This window comes from Azolla caroliniana, unplaced genomic scaffold (assembly GCF_043228905.1).
Source record: "Azolla caroliniana isolate FFs.n. ecotype wild unplaced genomic scaffold, voAzoCaro1.0.p SCAF_15, whole genome shotgun sequence".
In the NCBI taxonomy this organism is placed as follows: Eukaryota; Viridiplantae; Streptophyta; class Polypodiopsida; order Salviniales; family Salviniaceae; genus Azolla; species Azolla caroliniana.
Genome location: NW_028230450.1, coordinates 8,053,555 through 8,075,334, shown reverse-complemented (window position 1 = coordinate 8,075,334; position 21,780 = coordinate 8,053,555). Strand labels below are relative to the sequence as shown.

The 21,780-nt window shown below is 44.1% G+C and overlaps 2 protein-coding genes across 3 annotated transcripts; one reads left to right on the top strand and one right to left on the bottom strand.

Moving 5' to 3' along the window:
• Positions 1–8,044: 8,044 nt before the first annotated feature.
• LOC147854527 (uncharacterized) lies at positions 8,045–11,088 on the top strand. 2 transcript variants are annotated; one of them, XM_087331066.1, is made up of 2 exons: positions 8,045–10,606; positions 10,716–11,088. In XM_087331066.1, the coding sequence occupies exon 1, from the start codon at positions 8,320–8,322 to the stop codon at positions 10,537–10,539; it is 2,220 nt and encodes a 739-aa protein (XP_087187192.1). In that variant the 5' UTR covers positions 8,045–8,319; the 3' UTR covers positions 10,540–10,606; positions 10,716–11,088. The 2 variants fall into 2 exon arrangements, with proteins under 2 accessions (XP_087187192.1, XP_087187191.1); XM_087331065.1 differs by having other exon boundaries at positions 8,045–10,617.
• A 2,404-nt stretch (positions 11,089–13,492) lies between these two features.
• LOC147854526 (uncharacterized) lies at positions 13,493–18,875 on the bottom strand. Its single transcript, XM_087331068.1, has 8 exons — positions 18,733–18,875; positions 17,644–17,705; positions 17,423–17,535; positions 17,235–17,337; positions 14,910–15,137; positions 14,600–14,818; positions 14,159–14,419; positions 13,493–13,968 (listed from the first exon to the last, which is right to left on the bottom strand). Exons 1-8 carry the CDS (start codon positions 18,836–18,838, stop codon positions 13,669–13,671), a joined length of 1,392 nt encoding a protein of 463 aa, XP_087187194.1. The 5' UTR covers positions 18,839–18,875; the 3' UTR covers positions 13,493–13,668.
• Positions 18,876–21,780: the final 2,905 nt, after the last annotated feature.

Here is a 21,780-nt window from a genome sequence, read left to right as displayed (position 1 = left end):
CCTCGTAGTTCTGGCAAGCTGCTTCGACGAAACCCGTCTTTTTTCGACCGGGTCACTCCACCCGGTTACCTCTTGGACCCGCTTCTCCGCACGGCCCGCCTCTTCCTTCTTTAGTCGGGCACCAGCGAGGCCTTCCAATACCGTCGGCCAAAACCCGGCTTTGCTCTCCTTCCGGGCCTCACTGCCACCGACCCGAATACCGGCCTACGATGAGTAGTGGACGGTCTCCGCGTGCCGGGCTGCCGCCTCTTCCATCAGCCTTTTCATTCCTCCTCGCCTGTCGTTTTGGTTCAGGGCCCTCCGGGTATCGCTGGCGTGCACCCGACCTTCCCACAGGTACACTACCCGGCTTCTCAAAGCCTCCGCAAAGTCCCCGCAGTCTTTCCGGATGTGGCCGACCTCGTCGCACCACATGCACCTATTTCCTGCCGGAGGCCGTCGGTCACGAGCCTGTTCGCCACCTTCCCTCCGAGCCTGGGCGATCTGGAGATCCTTTACCGCCCGTGTCAACTCCTCCAAAGTTGTTCCCCCGGATGAGCCTCTAACCACACCGGTCGAAGCCGAACCGGTTCCGAGCCACTCCCGGGTCTCTTCCCGTCGCGTCGGAGGTATCGATTCGAGCTTCCTTGCTACAACAGGACCCGCCCCGGTCGCCCTTGTATCAGCCCACTCCCATCGTTTGTCAAAACGTCTGCAGACTCTTTTTATCGCGGCCCAGTCGGCCGTCAGCCCGTCTTCGGTTTCAAGTAAGGAGCCCACTTGCTCCCGATCCCGTGCGTCAACCGATTTAACAAACAGTAGGACATGACTTGTGTCCAGAACGGTTCGATCGAGCGCCGAAAGGCGCGCAAAGCGATCCTCAAACTCCCGGAGGAGTGCCGACGCATTTCTTCCTTTGTCGGGGGACTCCACCCACTCCATGAAGCCCCGCTTCGAAAGTCGAAGCGCGTCATCCAGCCCGTGTTTCTCCAAGAGCCGTCCTTCAAACTCCTCCCAGGTCCGGCTCTCCGCCCGGACCTCGAGGGAATCCGGCAAGACGCCTCTTTTCCGGAATATCCCTCATCAACATCTCCGCCCGGTAGGACGCCAAATAACTCGTGGCATCCTTTCCACTAAACCGGCCGATCGTACCGACGATCGCCTCAATAGCCCTGTCAAGGGCGTCGGTGCCCTCGCGCGCGCTCACTATCCGGTCCACGGCCAAAGCCATGGCCTCTGCAAGATCCGACCCCCTCATCTTCTGCTCCTCTGCCGCCTTGTTCACGTCGGGTTCACCAAATATGTCGCGTTGCTATGCGCGTGCGTGGAGAAACGAGGCGGGACCATCGGGGTCTTGAACCGAAGAGCAGGTGATAGGAGGGGAAAGAGAAAGAGAGAGACGACCGGTTACGTATGAGCAAAGAAACACAAGGGCACGGCCCGTCAACGCAGAAAACACGAATGGACACAGAGATAGAGAGACACGAATGTTTGTATATTAACAAATGACACAAACAACAGAGCACGCGAGCGGTTACAACCGAACAGGCCGGCGAACAGATGCCAATGCCTGTACGTCTACGCACGAAAGGGGATAGGATGGAGGTGCTGCCGGAAGCACACGGGCGTTCCTCGAAGCAGCGCGAGCCTCCCGAAAACCTGCAAAGAAGAGCAATAGAGAACAAACAGAGGAGAAGCGTTCGGTTACGGTCCGACAGCACTTCGTCCTCCTCAATCCGCGATCCCTTTCTCCCCCGCATCTCCCTCTCTTTTATAGCTTCAGGAAGGGAGCCGTCTCCCTCATTTACTTCCTACCTACCGAATCTAACTACCCCCGGATATGCCTATGTACCTAATTCCCTATTATATACATTAAAGGGCGCGCACGCGTGAAGAGCCGGTTCACGCGCGCTATGCACCGATTGCACTAAGGGACGGTTTTCTTCACGACAACGTCATCAATGTAGGGAATGGACAAGGCCATCAGTGCGGAAGAGATCACACAGTATGAATCTGTGAGGAAGAAATTACCTGGGTATGAGAGAGGGAAGAACAAAATACGTACATTGAGAGAGAGAGAGAGAGAGAGGCACAAAGAATATATCTATATTCATAAAGGGCAACCGTTACAACAATGAACAACCAACCTTTACAAAAGGTTACAAAGTCACTTTATATAGTGACTCACTTAGGGCAACTGCCCTTTATGTTATTTACAGAAATAGCCCGAACTTGGGCTCTCTAAGAGGATAGTGTGAATACGTCCATTATACATTTGTATTCGACACTCCCCCGTAATGGGCGTATACATGGGCTATCTAAAAAATACAGGTATAGGCATAGGTTCTCAGACGGATCGGTTTTGTTCGAATCGGCATGATCCGAAGACAGAAGACTGAACTGGTCGGGTCGGAAAAGCTGAAGTCGATCGTCAGTGAACCGATGTCTGTTGTCCGAAACCGTCCTGCACTATGTCCGGCTTCAATTGGACCGATATGTTGTTACGCCCATCTATTGCCGAAGAGACCGGAACCGGTCTACCGAAAGACACTTGGTCATTCCAACTGCGACATTATCGGTTGTGGATATCTTCTCTAAACCAATTCTCCCGGAAATGACGCAGTCCCGAACGAAGTGATGTCGAACTTCGATATGCTTGGAGGCGTTGTGATGAACCGGATTTTTCGACAAAGCAACCGCACTCTGACTGTCATTGTAGACAACTAGAGTCGAGTCGGAGTCGACTTGCCGAAACGTGTGCGCCAGCCGACCGAGCCATAAAGCTTCTTTCGCTGCGTCGGAGGCAGCTACATATTCTGCTTCGGTTGTTGAGGTGTTTGTGCACTCCTGAAGTTTCGACTTCCACGAGATTGCTCCATTGCCGAATTTAAAGCAATATACGGTTGTTGACTTGCAACTGTCCACACAGTCGGCGAAGTCCGAGTCGGTGTAACCGGCTACGCCTGAAGTTGAGTTCGGACCGAAAAGGATGTCGTGGTCTTTTGTGCCAGCTAAATATCTGAACACATGCTTGACTGCGTTCCAGTGCGATCGGCCGGGATTGTGCATAAATCTGTTGATGACTCCTACGGCGTGAGAAATATCAGGTCGTGTCGCGACCATCGCGTACATCAGAGAGCCTACTGCCGGTGCATACAGTACCGACTTCATGTCTTCCCCCGCCGGACCGGATGTCGGGCAGTCTCGCTGAGAAAGCCGAAGATGAACAGGGAGCGGGGTTGAAGCAGACTTGGCCAATTGCATGTTGAAGCTTTCCAAGACACGTCCGATGTAGTCGGTTTGAGACAGAAAAAGTTGTCTTTTGGCGCGATTCCGACTAATCTTCATTCCGAGTATGTGTCTTGCCGGACCGAGGTCCTTCATGGCAAACGTCAATCGCAGTTTCTGAACGAGTTCGGTGAGCTCTCCGGTATGCCGACCGGAGAGTAGCATGTCGTCCACGTAGATGATGAGGAAGACGGGAGAACCGTCTTGAGATGTTTTGGTGAAGAGGCAGTGGTCCTCATCGCTCTTGGAGAAGCCGACCAACTGGATGAAATCGTCGAACTTCTTGTACCACTGTCGGGGTGCCTGTTTCAGGCCGTAGAGACTCTTCCTGAGTCGGCAGACTAGATGTTCCTGACCGGTGGCCACAAAGCCTTTCGGCTGCTCCATGTAGATTTCCTCCTTTAGATCACCGTGGAGGAATGCCGTTTTCACATCTAGCTGAATCAGCTCCAAATTGTCGGCAGCCACAACACCGAGCATGAAACGAAGGGTGGTCATTTTCACCACTGGTGAAAAGATTTCGTCGAAGTCGACGCCATATTCCTGTCGAAATCCCTTCGCAACTAATCTGACCTTGTACTTTGGGGTGGTCGAGTCGGACGTCTCCTTTAGTCTATAGACCCACTTGCAAGGAAGAGCACGTCGATTCTTCGGTAAGTCGACCAGATCCCAAGTCTTGTTGGCGCGGATGGAGTGCATTTCCAACTCCATTGCCATACGCCAGGTGGCTGAATCGGCAGCTACCAATGCTTCTTCGTAGGACGTAGGTTCGCCGACGTTGGTGAAGAAAATTCCGGGAGAGTACCTCTCCGGAGGTTGTGACAGTCTCTCGGATCTTCGAGGTATGATTGGACTGGTCGCACCGGGTGTCAATGTTGGATGGTCGGAAGCCGAGCCATTCGGCTGTGCCGAATCTGTGGATTCGGTGTGAGAGAAGTCGGTTACCCATGAAACCGGTCTCGTGTTGTGTGTTGGGCCGTCATGAAGGGTTGGCACTTCGGAAAATATTACCCTTCGGACTTCAATAGGCCTTTCGGCCGTTTTGTGCATAGTCGACTCGTTGAACACGACGTCCGAACTTCGGACGATTTGCCTGTGCTCGGGGTCCCAGAGTCGGTATCCGATCTCGCCGTCGGGTCCATACCCGATGAAAACGCATTTCCTTGATCTCGGTTCGAGTTTTCGACGGTCGTCTTTCGGTATGAGGGCGTATGCCTCACAACCGAAAATCCTCAGCTTATCATAATTCCGCTTTCTGTCGGTCCATATTTCCTGAGGTATCTTAAGTCCTAGAGGTCTACTTGGCGACATATTGATTATGTGTACTGCCGTGAGTAGAGCCTTTGCCCAGAAGCCATCTGACAGTCCGGAGTGTTGGAGCATGGATACAACGCGTTCTTGAATCGTCTGATTCATGCATTCTGCGATTCCGTTCTGCTCCGGACTATATGGTGTCGTATATTCACGTCTAATGCCGTGTTCTCAGCAAAATTTGACGAATTCATCATATTTGAACTCACCTCCATTGTCAGTTCGGAGACACTTCAGTTTCCGACCGGTCTGGTTTTCGACCATTGCGAGCCAATCTGAGAAGATCGAGAACACCTGATCTTTGGTTCTGATGGGGTAAGCCCACACCTTCCGAGTCGAGTCGTCAATGAAACTGACGAAGTACGAGGCACCACCGAGTGACTAATGTGGCATCGGGCCACAGACGTCCGAGTGGACCAAATCGAGCAGGCTCGACTCTCTTGGTGCTGATGTCGGGTGTGATGCGGCTACCTGTTTGCCGTACTGGCAATGCTCGCAAAACTGATGGTCCGAGAAGGAGAGTTTCGGGATGTATCCGGCTCTGGATAGGTGTCGATTCCAATGATAGCATAGTGCTGCAAATTTCCGACTCGAACTGAGTCGGAGTGCCGGTCTGAATATTGCCGAAACTGTGATCGGTGAGGTATCACGTGATACGACGCGCCCGAGTCCAGAAGCCATGTGCTCGATTCCTCAGTCATAAGCAGAACTTCTGATTCGACTGGATTCTCTATGGAAAATATGTTCGGGTCGGTCGTCAATATCTCGGCTGAAGAGCCGACGTAGTTGACTTCCTCATGTCGGTTACTCCTCTTATCAGCTCTCTGAGCTTTGTCTGTCTTTGACTTGAGTACCCGATAGTCGGCCTTGATGTGTCCCGGTTTCTTGCAGTAGTTGCAGATTCGGGTTTCCCGGGACTTGTTGCGGCTTCGCTGATTTGTCGGCGGTCGGGAAGAACTTCATCCCCGGTTTTTCGATCAGTCGGTCGAACCTTGTACTACATAGGCTTCTTCTGCCGAGTCTTTGGTGAAAGACTTTCTCCGAGCTGCTTCAGTCATGATTGCACTTGTGACTTCGGAGTACTTGATGGCAGTCGTAGAAGCGTTGCACACAGTTGTAACGAAGGTTTCCCAAGAGGAGGGGAGACTGCTCATGAGTATCATTGCTCTGAGTTCATCCTCGATTGTCATCCCCTGTGACGAGATTTGGGAGCTCAAACTTTCGTACTCGTTAAGGTGTGCCTGAACTGAATCGGAGTCTTTCATCCGCAGGTTGTAGAGGCGCCGGATCAAATACATCTTCGTTGAGGCGACCTTCTTTTCGTAGGTTTCCGACAACTTCTTCCAAAGTTCGAAGGTTGTCGTGCACGATTGCACTGTGAAGTATACTGACTCCGACAGGTGCATCCGAATCGTGGCGCGGACGATTCTGTCCAGCTTCTGCCACTCATTTGCCTTGTATATTTCTGGAGCAGTTTCATTCTCAATCGGATCGATCTGACCCTTGACTATAAGATAGTCCTACATTTGCTCCTTTCAAAAATTGAAGTTCGAACCGTCGAACCTCCTTAGACTCATTTCCGATGAGCCAGATGTTGATGCCATCAGATTCGGTTTCAGTTGACGAAGCTCGGTTCGGAGTTGACTACGAACCTTGTTGGAGTGCAGTCGATCGGCTCACCCGATATCATTCTAGTCGGATTTGAACCTGAGTCGGTTCGGTTTCGGATATATGTATTGTTGAACTTGCTTGAATTGACTCCGGTAACTCGAGGGACAGAACCGACTGGTCTTCCCAAATGTTACCGAGTCGGAGTGAGCCCAGTTCGCTTCTGAATATATATGCCAAATACCAATTATTTGGACCGATTCTGCTTCGGGTGACTGCAGCGACAAGAGAGACGGATCCAATTGATCCTCCCAAATGTCGATCAGCCGGATGAAGCACGAATTGGGGTTGTTGTCTTGAGACCGATCTGCACCGAGTGGTTACAACGGGCAGTGAGCAGCGTTCGGTGACCTGTTCGAATGCCGTTTAACCGAGTGGAGCACGATTGTGTCAATGTTGCACAAGGGGATTTCACCTCGAGTGGTTACGATCACTAGGAACAGAGTACAGCCGGCTAGCTTACTCCAAGCGAAGATGATCTAACGCGATGAGATGCAAGCCTCATTTTTCTTCTTCTTCTCTCTTCTCTGTTTCTTCAAATACAAAACAAAAAAAACAAAATGTTGTGATCCAAATATTCGAATGGCGGCCGGCAGCGGGATGAAGGACATCCAAGCTCTGATACCAAATGTAGGGAAAGGACAAGGCCGTCAGTGCGGAAGAGATCACACAGTATGAATTTGTGAGGAAGAAATTACCTGGGTATGAGAGAGGGAAGAACAAAATACATACATTGAGAGAGAGAGAGAGAGAGGCACAAAGAATATATCTATATTCATAAAAGGGCAACCGTTACAACCATGAACAACCAACCTTTACAAAAGGTTACAAAGTCACTTTATATAGTGACTCACTTAGGGCAACTGCCCTTTATGTTATTTACAGAAATAGCCCGAACTTGGGCTCTCTAAGAGGATAGTGTGAATACGTCCATTATACATTTGTATTCGACAATCGAGCCCGTATTTTTCGAGGAGCCGCCCTTCGAATTCTCCCCAAGTCCGGCACCCAGCCTATACCTCGAGCACCTTTGCATGGATGCCCATCGTCACCACCCGAGGGAATCCGGCCAATCGCCTGTCCTCCGGGATGTCCCTCATCACCATCTTGGCTCGGTAGGCCTCCAAATAGCTTGTGGCATTCTTCCCACCGAACCGGCCTATTGTGCCGACAATCGCTTCTATGGCCCAGTCGAGGGCGCCCGTGCCCTCACGATCATTCACTATCCGATCAACAGCTGCCGCCATGGCTTCGGCAAGCTCAGATCCCCTCATCTTCGACTCCTTTGCCGCCTTGTTTCACGTCGAGTTCACCAAATTGATGTCGTGTTGTTTCGCTTACGTGCGAGAAACTAAGGCGGGACCGCGGGGGCCTTGGATCAAGGAGTGCAAGAGATCAAGGGGAGAGAGAATGCGGGCGTCAAGCCGGCGAACGCATGCTCCCGGGGATGCCAATCTTCAACACATCAACATGAATCTTCAAACAACTGACATCTTCACGAAAGCACTAAGGGCCGAGAAAGCTTCGGCAATGATCGAAGGACCTTGGTCTTTCGACCTCCGACTTGCCGAGCTTGACGGGGAGTGAAAGCTGAAAGCCGGACACCAAGACCAAAGCCGAAAGCCGAAAGTTGAGTTTGAAGGGGCGAGTCGACTTAGAGACTCTAAAATGTATGTATGTATGTATGTATGTATGTAAATTTGATTGATTGATTATCCATCGGACACAGAAGTAGTAGAAGTGGGATTCCGTATCCGTCCGTTTCGGTTTCACACATGCTCAAATTCCCCTGTTCCCAAATTGGGGGTGGTGCTTCCTTCTTGACTTCTGCGAATTAGGGTTTCCGCTACAGACAACTCCTCCGCTATGGTCGTCTTCTGCTTCTTCTTCCATCATCGTTACGGTTTCCATGGATTGTGAAAGCACCGAAGAAACTAAAGCTTTTCCATGATTTGGGTTCAGAAAGAATAGTCTGCCACTCTGCAAGGACGATCGATCTGTGTACTCAGAACTAATCCAGGTAAGACCTCTTCTTCTTCCTTCTCTCTGTATCTGTCAGTACTTTGGAGCGATATGTCATACGCTTATAACGGAGGAGAGGATGAGGTTGACTACGGAGAAGACGAGGCGGCTCATGAAACTAAAGACGAAATAGCCGAAGAAGAAGAGTATGAGGATCTGTATGATGATGTAAATATAGGCTTCTTTCAAGCTGAAGCATCATCTGTGAAGCAACCAGATGGATATGGCATGGTGACGATGTATGGTGAAGAAGTTATCCAAGAGAAGAAAAAGACTTCTTTATTGGATGAAAAGAAGCAGTTTTCCGAAAGCTCTGTGATTAATCAGCCTAATGCGCAGCAGATTCATGAGGAAATTCTTGAAGAAAAGAAGGCGTCTTTAGATCATGATGAGAAAAAGTTTGAAACTGGTACTTTTAACCAGTCAAATTTGCAGCATTATGGGAGCTTTCAGCATCCAAACGAGGAGCCAATACGAACTATAACAGAACAGGAAAAAGGAACAATGTCTATTTCTGTGACGAAGCAGGAGATCGAGTATAAGCCGTCTATACAACAAACAAACATTGTTTCGACATTGCCTACTTTTTCGCAGAGTGGAAAGGATGTCGGCCAAAGAGGTCAGATGCAATTTTTCCTTTCTTCCACCAGAAAAGAGACGGATAATGTCTACAAACTTGAGAAACAAGCTTCTTCCTATGAAGATAAAGCTTCTGGAGATGGACACGTCGACCCAGTTTCGCAACCTTCTCATAGAATGAATGTTCAAACCACAACCGGACCTTCCAGGGGTCCATTGAATAGGGAAGTATTGGATGTAATAATCCCTAAAGAAAGGGCTGGACTCAGTGATATGCCATATGATAGAACACGGGGCATAACAGTTGCATCACAGCGGCCTGGACAAAGGGATGTATCGCCCAATGTGGTAGATAATGAGTATAAGCAAGCTGTATTGCAACCCACCCATCCACCATATTCTGGTGATGGTGGTGCAATGCTATTTATTGGAGATTTGCACTGGTGGGCGACTGATGCAGAACTTGAAGCTGCTTTATCAGAGTATGGGAGAGTGAAGAATCTCAAGTTCTTTGAGGAAAGAGTGAGTGGTAAGTCCAAGGGTTACTGTCAAGTGGAGTTTTATGATTCTGGTGCTGCAGTTGCTTGCAAAGAAGGGATGAACGGGAGAAAGTTTCATGATCGCCCGTGTGTTGTTGCACTTGGAAATGCAAGGAGTATCCAACAAATGGGTCATCAACAAGAGAAGAAAACACAAGCACAAATCCAGACACAGCAAGACCAGATGCCATATAGGAGAGGTATGGGCAGTAGTGGGAGTGGTGGTGGGAGAGGAGGAGGAGGAGGAGGAGGAGGAGGGCTTTCTTACCAGGATAGGGACAATAATCGAGGTTACGGAAGAATGGGAACTGGTAGGAGTGGGCATGGACAAGGCAGAGGAGGACAATCTAGTAGTGGAAGGGGCAGGGGAAGTTATATGGGTAAAGGAATGAATAGTGGCGGTATGCCCTCTGCGGCAGGGATGCCATATGGGCAAGGACCTGTGGGTAGTCATCAATCAGCAATGATGATGCATCAGGCTATGATGGGCCAAGGATATGATACTTCATATATGCCTTTGGGGAGGGGGGGAGCTGCCTATGGGGGTTATGTGATGCCTGGGCCACCATTCTCTGGTATTGTGGGACCATTTCCTGGATTAGGTCCAGGGGCTCTTCCTGGAGTTGCACCTCATGTTAATCCAGCTTTTTTTGGTAGATCTGTTGCACCAGCTGGGATGGGATTGATGTCGGGAGGTGGTATGGAAGGTCCTCAAGGAATGTGGGGGGATGCATCCCTTGGTGGATGGAGTGGTGAGGAGTATGATAGAAGAGGAGGTAGGGATGGAAGCTTTGCTGAAGATGGAGTTGGCATAGAATATGGCTATGGTAGTGAGATGGCCAGTCATGAAAAGAGTAGAGTAAGTGGGGGTGCATGGGACAAGGAAAGTGGGGATTTGCCTGATAGACATCGTAGCTATGATAGGGATGTTGAATGGGAAAGAGAACGATTTAGAGAAAAGGATAAGGAAGGTTACAAGGATCAGAGGGATAGAGATAGAGACCGAGAAAAGGATGAAGATTGGGAAAGAGAGCGGCCAGTAAGGGTGAGAACCAAGAGTCGAGTTATGGAAGAGGAAGAAGATGATCCAAGGCAGAGGCCAAGGGAAGATGATTATGGGAAGAGACGCCGTGTGGCCGATCGAGAACTATAATTGCGTGTCGTCGATCAAGGTTGTTGAATGAAATTTTGCTTATAAGCTTGAGAATGTCCAAAGACAAGTTGGGTAACTGTAAGCTTCTTTCTGCATATGAAGAAATTATATTTCTTTTGGAAGATATTGGAAAAGGAATCGTTGTTAGTTGTTCCACTGATTGTGATTATGTTTAGGAATACGACCTCTTGTGGATAACAATGTGATGGGCAACGTGGGAGTCATGTTCTTTATGCCCATATTGCTGTGCCTAAAGATGACCACAACAGCTTTATGCTGTATGGAAAGGGTTGTTACCGGAGCTGCAACTTCTACGCACTTGCTAGTTTTGAACTTCTTAAAGCAAAACCTAAGAACCTTGTCTAACATTATAATCTGTAGGATGTTTTTGGAAAGAGAAGGAAGGGCTTTTCTTTGGGCCCCGATACCTCTGCAGTGGATTGCGACATGAAAAGGTTTTAAATTTTTTTGTTTCATGGTTGGATGTTAAATGGAAACACACTGTAAAGATGTTCACACTTTGTAAAGATGTTCACACACTTTCCTTGAGACCTTGTAATTTGTCTTGACTTGTCTTAGTCTTAGTCAAGGGAGGGAACTGTGTCCCCTTGTGCCCTTCTAGTTGTCTTGATCCGGAATATAAAACCGAGTCAATTTGTACATAATAGCTATAGGATCCTTAAAATCATGTATGTATGATCCCAATTTGTTTGTAATATCCTTCTTTTGCTCTGCACAGTTCATGCAGAGCCATGCAAATAAACAGGTGTTTTTCCCCTTCATTATGTTGGGGAAATAAAATTGAGCTGTATGGATTGCATTGAAAGGTGGAAATTTTATAGGCGACTCAAATTTAACATTTATATGCTGTTTGTGGAAATATTTTAGGCATGTGTGCTTGGTTCAAAACATGAGCTGTATCAATTGCATTGAAAGTCAGAAATTTTATAGGATAATAATGTAGTATGGCAACTCTAATTTTACATTTGTATGCTCCTTGGGGAGAGATTTTAGGCTTGTGTGTGCTTGGTTCAAAACATGAGTGGTATCGAGTGCATTGTAAGGTGGGAATTTTATATGCTAAGTTATATGGCAATTGAAATTTAACGTTTATTTGCTCTTTGTGGAGATATTTTAGTTATGTATACTTCATTAAAATCCACAGTGAAAGGGTAATAGATGTAAACCACACTGCAAGTCTTTTGTGTCATTGCGCTTTACTTGCAAGGCTCAAAGAATGCATTCATACTGAATTTTGTTTTTACATTGGTTCATGATTTTGTGAATTTGGTTGATTTATTCTACTCTTGCAAGTATATCCATTCTCTGTGGGAAAATTTGATGCCGAACTTTCTTTTTACTTTGGCATTTCATGGTTATGAAGGCTTAAGTTGTGCCTGTTTTTTTACGCTTTCATGTCCATTTCCTATGTGAAGAATACATTGATCTGGAGCTGTCTTGATTTAGTTAGTTGATTCTGTGATTGTTTTATGTAAAGTCGCAATTATGATGTCTCCATCACAAATGATGAAAGCTTGTTCTCACACAGAAAATGTAGATTATCTTGTAATTAGGGACACACATCCATGTAGGCATGAGAAATACTGATGTGCAAGCATTCATATATGGCCCATTGATGGTTATATTGTAACCTTTCTTTCATTCCTTGAACAAATGTGATTTTGAGATCATGGATTGAATATTCATTATCAAAGTTGTAAAAACTGCAAATGATGTAAACCCTGTAGTTTATGCTTTTATAAACAAAATGTGGGAATTGTAGTATGATATGATGGTCTGGAGTAATGGAAGATGCCATTTTTTTAAGCATACAGTCATCAAGCATGCACTTAATAGAGTTTAGCCACTTCAAGAGAGAAATGGGTGTTTATTGGACCAATAGCTTTTAACTCTTAAAACATTTAGAATATATTGATGACTCGAGTGGAACCTTGCCATTCCATTTCTCCACTATCCTTTTTTTTCATTTTTGTACCCTACACAATCCTTGAAAAAGAGCCCAAGTTCCTTGAGGATCATGGATATCTCTCGTTGATTCGATTTGTTGTTCAAATAAGAAATTTGACATATAAGTTCCTTAACATCCAGCCCATTTCAATTACCCCAATCTGGCAGTTATTTTCTAGGTGATTACCCTTTTTCATGTCATTGATATGGATGGACTATGCAATACTGATTGGCACATCTCATATTCCCACATGAGATTAATTACCTAGTTATCCTAAGATTACAATGTACGTATTAATAATATTGCAATACATGACAAATTGTGACAGGAAGTGGCACAGGCAGCACATTGATAATGATGCATAAAAAACATATCAATAATTAGAGACGTGGCTGTCTTCAAGTGAAGTTGATCCCAAGCCTCAATTAGGATTTCTTTATGGAGAAGAATGTCTCATGAATATTTGTTGCTTTGCAATAAAAAGTTTTACTGAATCTATTTGTGTTAGAGCGTTGAAATGCTAGGACTTTTGATTTGCTATATTTTCACGAGACATTGCAGTTTCCAAAACTACAACCTCATAAACTTGAGAGCTGCTCAAACAAATTGGAGTGCAAGGGCACGTATTGTGACCAGCTAAAGATCTCTTCATTACAGATATCAAAAAACATCAAAACACACAATTGACATGTTATTTTGCTTAGAGAAAAGAAATCCAGTGGGGTGTATTGTGTAACCCAATCATGATTTGAGTTACAGCTACTTCAAGGGAAGGTGTTGATCGCAACATATTTGAATTAATCAAATCTTACAAAAAAGATAACAAAAGCTTGTCATCACATTATCGCAGCACCTTTACCTATCTAGTCAAACAAATAACCAACATTGCATCAAAACAGTAACATTGCATGAAGCATCTACATTCATCTATCCAGCCTATAGATAAATAGGCATACATTCACATCTGTCTGCTTCGAATAATTATAGAAGGGTAACTCATTAGATTAAAAAATAAAAGATTAGACAATTTTTTTCATTTTCTCCACCTCACAAAAATTGTACCTAGCAATTCCCTAATTCCAAACCAAACCATATAGCTACTGCTGCTCTGGCTGTAAGACTCTTCTTTTTTTAATGATAATGACAGTCTAATGCCTTTCTTACACTGCTGCTGGCATATCCAGCACTAGCCCTGCCTGAATTTGACCCCATCCAATGAGACGCCAATGCTTCTCAACTCTCCGACTCAAGGCAACTTTCTCTCCTTTGCTAGTGCAAACAGGAGACGTAAGTTGAAGCTTTGCGAGATCATTCTTCACTGCAAGTACACGAGCGCCCGTGGACATAGACCCAATGTTGAGCATCAGCACTTCTCCTTTAGTCAGCTTGGTCACTTTTCCTTGCTTCTCTGCACCTTTGGTTTTCACACCCAAAAGTCGACGTAACAGGAAAAAGTTCACCTGGAAAAAAGATGCCTTCATATTCAAAAGATGCCAGTTGAATTGCATAACTCGAAAACACATAGGGATAACTGCTACAGAATACTTCTCTAGAATTCCTACTATTTCATGCATCAGCCAGAATCTTGGCTCATTCACTAAAATGTCATTTGGATTTCAGCCTTTTAGTTATAAAGGGAACAAACCAAACCTCCAGCTCCACAAAGACATCTGGAAGTACCCCAACTTCACCTAAAACTTGGCCAACAAGCCTGTCTGCTCGAGTCAATGTGGGATCTACAGTTGTGCCAACGCCTATAAGTCCTCCAGGAACAGCAAACTGCAGTTCATTCTGTTCTGCATAGAGTGAGATTATCCTAGAAAAGATGGGAGTACATTTGATATTTCCACTTTCGTCTTTCACAACAATTCCAGGCCGCACTTCAATTTTCTGGCCAACCTTCAACACACCCTGCAGAGAAATAGTGAGTTCAATTCATGAAAAAACCACCAAAGAAATACTGAATATCTTAGCTTCAAATCTGAATTACGATAGGCAAGCAAAACGGTATTAAAATAGAGTTCCATTGTTCATGTAAAAAATAGAGAAATTTGTCACTCATTAAATTCAAAATATTGGTAACACATGTACCTTCAAAATACTTCCACCAGCAACTCCACCTTTGATCTCATCCACTTCAGCACCAGGCTTATTGACATCAAATGAACGGATGATTATCATGTTTGGAGGATCTATAAAATTACGCTCCGGTATAGGAATTTTGTTAACTATATATTCGCATACAACATCTATGTTATATTTCAGCTGGGCTGAAATTGGAACCACAGGAGCCCCATCTGCAATAGTTCCCTGGAAAGCCAAGACAGATGAAAGTATTCATGCTTACAGAAGCTTCACCTATGCATGAATTATGAAGTTAAGTAGAGTAAACAAAGAGCACCTGTATAAATTTTTGAATCGACTCATGCTGGTTCAGAGCCACACTTTCTTGGATAAGATCAATCTTATTCTGCAATATTATGATGTGCTTCAACCGCATAATTTCAACAGCTGCAAGATGCTCAGAGGTCTGAGGTTGAGGGCAGCTCTCATTCCCTGCAATCAACAGGAGGGCTCCATCCATGATAGCAGCACCGTTCAACATGGTTGCCATGAGAATATCATGGCCCTGAAGATCATAGTTTTAAAGTTTTTTTGATTAAGCTTCTACTATTTTAAACCTCATTTCTCACAGTCAAACATGGACCAAGAAACAAAATGATAAGGCATGTGACGTATATGTTGTAAGATATAAATAATTGAGCAGGAAAATATCCATCTACATTCAAGACTCAAAAGAGGACATAATAGGCCCGGAGGTGTTAGCATAGTGGATACCTGAGATTGGATGGGTAAATGTTACTGTGATATTTCAAAACAGAAAGAAGAAAAATATTCAACAGACAGGCTTTTATCTAACAGGGCAAGATTCACTTATTGATAGGCCTCATGCAATCATCTTTTGAGAATTGTATTCAATCTTCTGCATCAGCTTGCTAATCTGAGAGACAAGTATTGATTTCCATGTATATCCATGTTCAGAATATGATCCCATCCATGCTGATGGTTTTGCACAGTGGCATCGAATTCTCCACATACTTTGTCCGGCACCCTGTCATTTCCATAGAACATTGGATTCTTGGCAACGGCGATGCAACTCTGGCTCTGACATCCAATTTGAACAAGCTCTCCTTTCTGAGACCTCCTAGATCTTCTAGTGTCCGAGGTACTGCACTACAACACATCCCACAGGTCTAGTACACCCATTCAAACCTATATAGACATATAATGAAATAAATTCCAAACACTGAACTTGAATATCTAAATCTCCTTCCAAAGAATCTGCTTCCATCATGCTGAGAATCCCCTTGGCACTACGACAGAGTATACAAGATTAGGCAGTGTCTTGCACAAAAAACATAGTTTTGCCATGAACAATTGGTACTCATCCACTCTAGACAGAAAGACCTTCCTTAATCTTCATCAAGCACAGGTGTACCTGTATTCAAGGAATCATCAACTTACAATCTACATCCTAAATACTTTTAGAACAATTTTGTTAGGAGACAAAAAAAATCTTGTTTCTTTTGTATGCCTGCAAATTTAGGTAGAAGAGCAATCCAGAACTCAACACAATCTCACATAGATGATGTTGACTATTCTCCAGAGTCCACTGAGATTCACATCCATCAGAGATGCCTTGTATCAAACACTAAGTGAAGTTACTTATTGGTCCAGTGATAATGTACCACCACAGCCCGTAGAACACCTTCCTGAGCTTCCAAGACTGATTTTGAATTAGGCATGCTGTACCTGACAAGTACATGCACTTGGATTCCTGCTTCTTCCATCCAAGTAGCATCTTCACCTCTCGGGGTATTGAAGCTATAATAATGGGCTATTGTGAAAACGTTCCCTACTCTTCTATATTTGATTTGTTTCTACAGGCCAATTCCATCTTTGGGGCCAATTGGTGTCCTTTTTCCTTTACTCTCAACTTTCTACCAATGTTTTTGGGTGAAGTTAATCATATTCACCACAAAAATCCAAGGTTCATAAGTTCTGGCTTATCATCCACACCAATATGACATCAGCAATGTCAGATTTCATATATTGTTAGAGAGCAGATTGGCTTCTGAAAAGAGGATAGCACAGAACCACGCTCCAAGGATATACTTGAAAACGAAATGCAAATCAAGGGATTAACTGAAATTTTAAAATTTTATTATGAGGTGCAACAGCAAATAGCCTTCAATTCATAGTGCGGATTTTAAATTACGTTGCGATATGCTTATAAATTATCCTGTTATTTGACATTAATTAGTTCTAGTTCTAGCTTAATCACTTGAATCTTTAACCAAACTGGATTAATAACAAACCTAATGTTTTAATTCACCAACTTTTGTAATTCTCCCTATACCATCATATTCCAACTACTTGATGGCCCTTTGCTAATTAAGAGACCGACAAAATAAAATTGAACATCTCACAGTAGACATTTCAATCTGCACTTCAAAGATGCTATATTTCAGTTTACCACGTCTACTATTGTTTCCATTTAGCCTAAGGAATACAAACTGTACACCTAAAATTTCCAAACTTTTAGGAGCTACAAGGAGAAGGGCTAAAAGTGGCCGTGTCATTAGAAATTGAGAAGTAAGATTCAGGTCAGATTCTTAATGAAAACAATGAATATTATCACATACAATCTAGAGCAAAAACTTACAGGACAATCCACAAAGGATACATGCCGTAAAAGCTTCATCCGTGCACTCTCAAATCCTGGCACATCACATAGAGGGGTATCTTCCTTTCCACTCCCGTAGGCCCTGTAAATGTACTAGCAATCTTTAAAATTCACAGTTTCACAATATTCAAATGCACACACACACATATATATATATAGTTTCTTACTTATAGCATTGAGGCCTTGGACATCTCTCATCTTCACACACGTATATTTTCGCATTTGCATATCCGAGCTTGATAGTGATATTACGCTCGAGTTCATTTTTGAATCTAACAGTCTATTGCCGATAAAAATGGTATCAGCTACAAACAGTATCCAAGAACAACTAGCACAAACTTGAAGAAACCGTTTGAAGAACTAAAAGATAATACGGAAAAAAGATTACCTGGACTCCAGAAATGGCCTTCACCACAGTTGATTTCCCATGGGCCACATGTCCAATGGTACCTATTCAAAAGATGGCCACCTTTATGACATTAATAATTAAAAAAAGAAATCACAGAAAAATTCTAAAACATTCCATTTCTGGTTTAGTAGCTTTGGTAGTTGGAACTAAGTAATAGCTAGTAAAACCAATAACCATTGTTATGGATATTATGAGGTTCAAGCATTAACAGCAACCCAGTATTAACCAACATTAACAAATTAGAACCTCTATTCTCACAGTGCAATATTCATAGGTTTAATTGAAAAGGAAATGTTTCAGACTTCTAAAATCTACGGTTAGGAAAGATCAAAAATCACTTTGAAAACGCAAATATGTATGTCAACTCGCTTTTAAAATATTTTGGTTTTCACTGGTTTACAGTTGGAGTTGAGATCAAGCTGTAAAAATGAAATTACTACTACCAACACAAGCTATCATAAGCTCCAGTATTACTAGCCTAGCCAAACCAATGTTTATCTCTTCATAGCATGAAATATTAAGTAGAAGATACTAGTGTTATAGAGACAATAATGATTTTATATAAGCCTTTCTATTTGACACTTCACATATGATGACATGGTATGTCTACAAAATATCTCAAACCTGAAGACCAGTAACAAGTTAATGGAAAAGCTTCAGTCCAAAACCAGCCTTCTAGAAGAGAAACAGCTCTTATGCACAAAAAAAGATCAATGTATAGCTTTCCAAGCATGGGTATGTTCATAGTTCTATGTATGCCCAGAAATTTATAAATTCCCCCCCCCCAAACTGTAATTTTTTTTTTATCCTCAAAGAAAGGATTCATAGAGGAAATTTACCTCATCACATATCGCATCTGTGAGAAGCCAGATTAAACGTATAAGGATGTGCCTCTTTGCAGAAAACGATGAGAGAAACAAAAGAACAAGGGACACACAGCAGCTGGAAATTTGGATGTAGACAGAAGAGAGACGAAGGCCGGCATTGACTCATTACAGGCGATGGTGAAAGAAACAGAGAAGAAGTGAAGAGAAACGGAGAGGAAGAGAGAGACGGACAAAGAGATACCTATGTTGATGGTGGCCTGTCGAGAGATAACTTCGGGGGAAAGGGGCGTGAGCTTCGTGACGTCTAGTTTGCTGAGGTCCTGCTCCATCAAGCCACGTTTCGCCATGGCTACGATTACGATTCAAAAGCTACTGGTGCAGATAAAAACTTAATGGGACGGAATGGAGAGAGCAGCAGGATATATAGATAGATAGATAGATCCGTCTTTCTGTGCTTGTTGCCTCTTTCAGCCTCGCCCGCTCTGTCTGTCTCCCTCCCTCACTCACTCTCTTCTTCCTTCCTCTTAGCTTTCCTGTGAATCTAAGACGACCACCACAATCATCTGTATCTATGTATGTATATGATGGGAGATGAGTTTTTTTAGGTCTTCTTCTTCTTCTTCTTCTTCTTCTTCTCAATTCACAGTTAAATATATGTACATACATACATACACATATTATTATATACATACATACATACATACATTAAATGAATAAATATGTATGTATGTATGTATGTGTTTGTAGGGCGAGTATGCACGCACACACACCACCACTACCCAAAGTGAGTGTATCCACATTCATCATCTCCCCTTGTTCCTGAAAAATTACACTACTTACATGTTGATGAATATTAAGGTCATGGTTAACACTTTGTAGCTTATTCTCCCTATGTTGTTTTAGCTCTAAGATATACCTACCTAGTCTCTTTATATATCCGAGGTATCTAATAGTTTGGAGAGGGTGGGAGAGGTCCTAATATGTCTTGGTATTCTGCCCTTATCTCGGCATAGGTTGGACACTTGCATGTAAAGTGATACTCATCCTCTATTTCTATGTGACATAATCTACATAGCCTTTCCTCTCTAGGGACTCTATTAGCCCGACCATTCTCAATCTGAAGTTGGTGAGATGATATCCTAAGTTGTCCAATGGCCACCCTTAGTGCATTTGATAAGAATGTATCTAGATATATTGGTCATGTAATAAAACCTAACTTAGAGAAGCGCAAGAATTGTTCCTTATAGTACAACATTTTAGATGGGAGTGGCTCTCGTGGGGTGATCCATGAATATCGGGTGTAAATTTGCCATATTTCTTAGCGTATTACTTTATTACGGTCTTCATGAGATATTAAAGTTTGATTAGTCCCATGGTTGTACTTAAGGGGAGGAAGGTTATTAATGTTTATGCCATTTGCAAGTAACCAACTCACTACAATGTTATACCAAGAGATATAGTGTCTCTAGACGCATATAGGGATCGGGATGCCTCAATGGCTCGACGAGAGATCCTATCTTGTGGTTGGCTATGTATCCGATGAATAAAAACAACCACTTGGATAAGTGCTTCTACTAACATCGGGCGCAAACTGAACTCTACTCTAGTAATGTCATGTGGTACTATCAATTTGCTTCGTAGTTGACGTGATAACATATTCAATCGGGTTTCAGGCCACTTAGATCCCAAGGAAGTAGTGAAGGTCCCCGAGGTCCTTGATCTCAAATGTTGTTGATAGCTAAGACTTTAAGTGGCCAATTTCATCAAGGTTGGTGTCGGCAATGGCCAAGTCATCTACATATAATAGAATGCATACCAGCATGCTCTGACCTTTTTGAAAGATCTTGCATTCCTAGTTCAAGGGGCTTACTTGAGGCCGTAAAGTGACTTCTTTAGCCGACATACTGCCGACTTGTTCAACTCCGATTGAAATACAGGTGGTTGAACCATATAGAGTTGTTCCTCAAGATCGCCTTGCAAGAACACGTTCTTCACATCTATCTGGTGCATATGCCATCCCTTTGCCACCGCCATAGCTAGCAGTACACAAACCATCATCATCTTTGCAACTAATGCGAAGGTCTTGTCGTAGTCGATTCCATGTGTCTTTGTGTAGCCTTTGGCCACCAATCGGGCCTTATACCTGTTGACAATGTTATTGGTGTTATATTTCACTTTATACACCCACTTGCATTCGATCGCCTTGCAATGTTTTGGGGATTTTGTTGTCAACCCAATCCTTTTGGTCTACTTAGATTCTGCCGCTGGTGCTCACCTGTTGCACTCCCAACCCGAAGGGGTGGCTCACACTACACGATTTCTCCTCCACAAGAAGAAGAGGTTGCGGTTACAGAAGGAGAAAGAAGAAGATAGAATAAAAAGAAGAAGAAAGGAGAAGATAGAATAAAAAGAGGAGAAAATTAGAAAGTACATTGAGAATGAAGAGACAAACACACTCATTATTCTCTATTCTCAATAAAACACTGCCACCCTTACATCCCAAGAAAGGGACATATATATAAATCCAAGGCTAGGGTTTGGTTGGCCCATCCCATTTCACACCGGGCCGGTCAATAACACTGGCACGCCTATGGGATAGTGCAAAAATGCACGACCAAACATACAAACCCTTGATATGCGATAATTAGCAAAACGCAAAACAATTCGCGAAAGAAAGAACTGTACAAAGCTTGCAACAAATACCGTGGACAACTTATCCAATGGTGTTCGAAGTTACAATGATAGGTGTGGTTGGGGGGTCAAAAAATGGAGGGCCAATCGTGGGGTCAGCCTCAATGGGATGGCTGCATATAAAGGGGTTGGGTGGCACCGTGCCATTGTATAGCTTGAGCCAAAAACCATTCAACCACGCCGGTAGGACTTGGCCATCCAAGGTGTCGAGCTGAAACGCACATGCATGCGTATTGGTGATCCAAAATGGCCCTAACCACCGCAATTTGAGTTTCCCCGACATAAGCCCGGAGCGTGTGGAGAAAACAAGGGCAGGTGTTCCCACCCACAAAGTTGCCGCCCATGGTGGTCAACGAAGGCCTTGCACCGCAACTGTTCCAGTTCTAGTCTTCACTCACTATGGAATCTCTCTTGGTTCAAGTGGAGCATCTGTTTTGCGCGTGCAATCCACGATTCATCTTCCGGCAAACGCTCCCGCACTTGAATGCGTAGATTGGGAATCTCAAACTCAATGGGCATGACGACTTCCATGTTGTATGCGAGGTAGAATGGCGTGGAGTGCAAATTGTACGATGCTTGTCTTGTAACTGGTACAGTA

What these genes read in the sequence shown, in the direction of transcription:
- LOC147854527 (XM_087331066.1), top strand. Translation starts at nt 8,320, where the DNA reads ATGTCATACGCTTATAACGGAGGAGAGGATGAGGTTGACTACGGAGAA.
- LOC147854526 (XM_087331068.1), bottom strand. Translation starts at nt 18,838, where the DNA reads ATGGCGAAACGTGGCTTGATGGAGCAGGACCTCAGCAAACTAGACGTC. An exon ending in TATCCTTTGTGGATTGTCCT is followed by an intron (nt 15,138 to 17,234) that starts GTAAGTTTTTGC and finishes TATGATCTTCAG; the next exon opens with GGCCATGATATTCTCATGGC. An exon ending in CGATTCAAAAATTTATACAG is followed by an intron (nt 14,819 to 14,909) that starts GTGCTCTTTGTT and finishes TTGGCTTTCCAG; the next exon opens with GGAACTATTGCAGATGGGGC.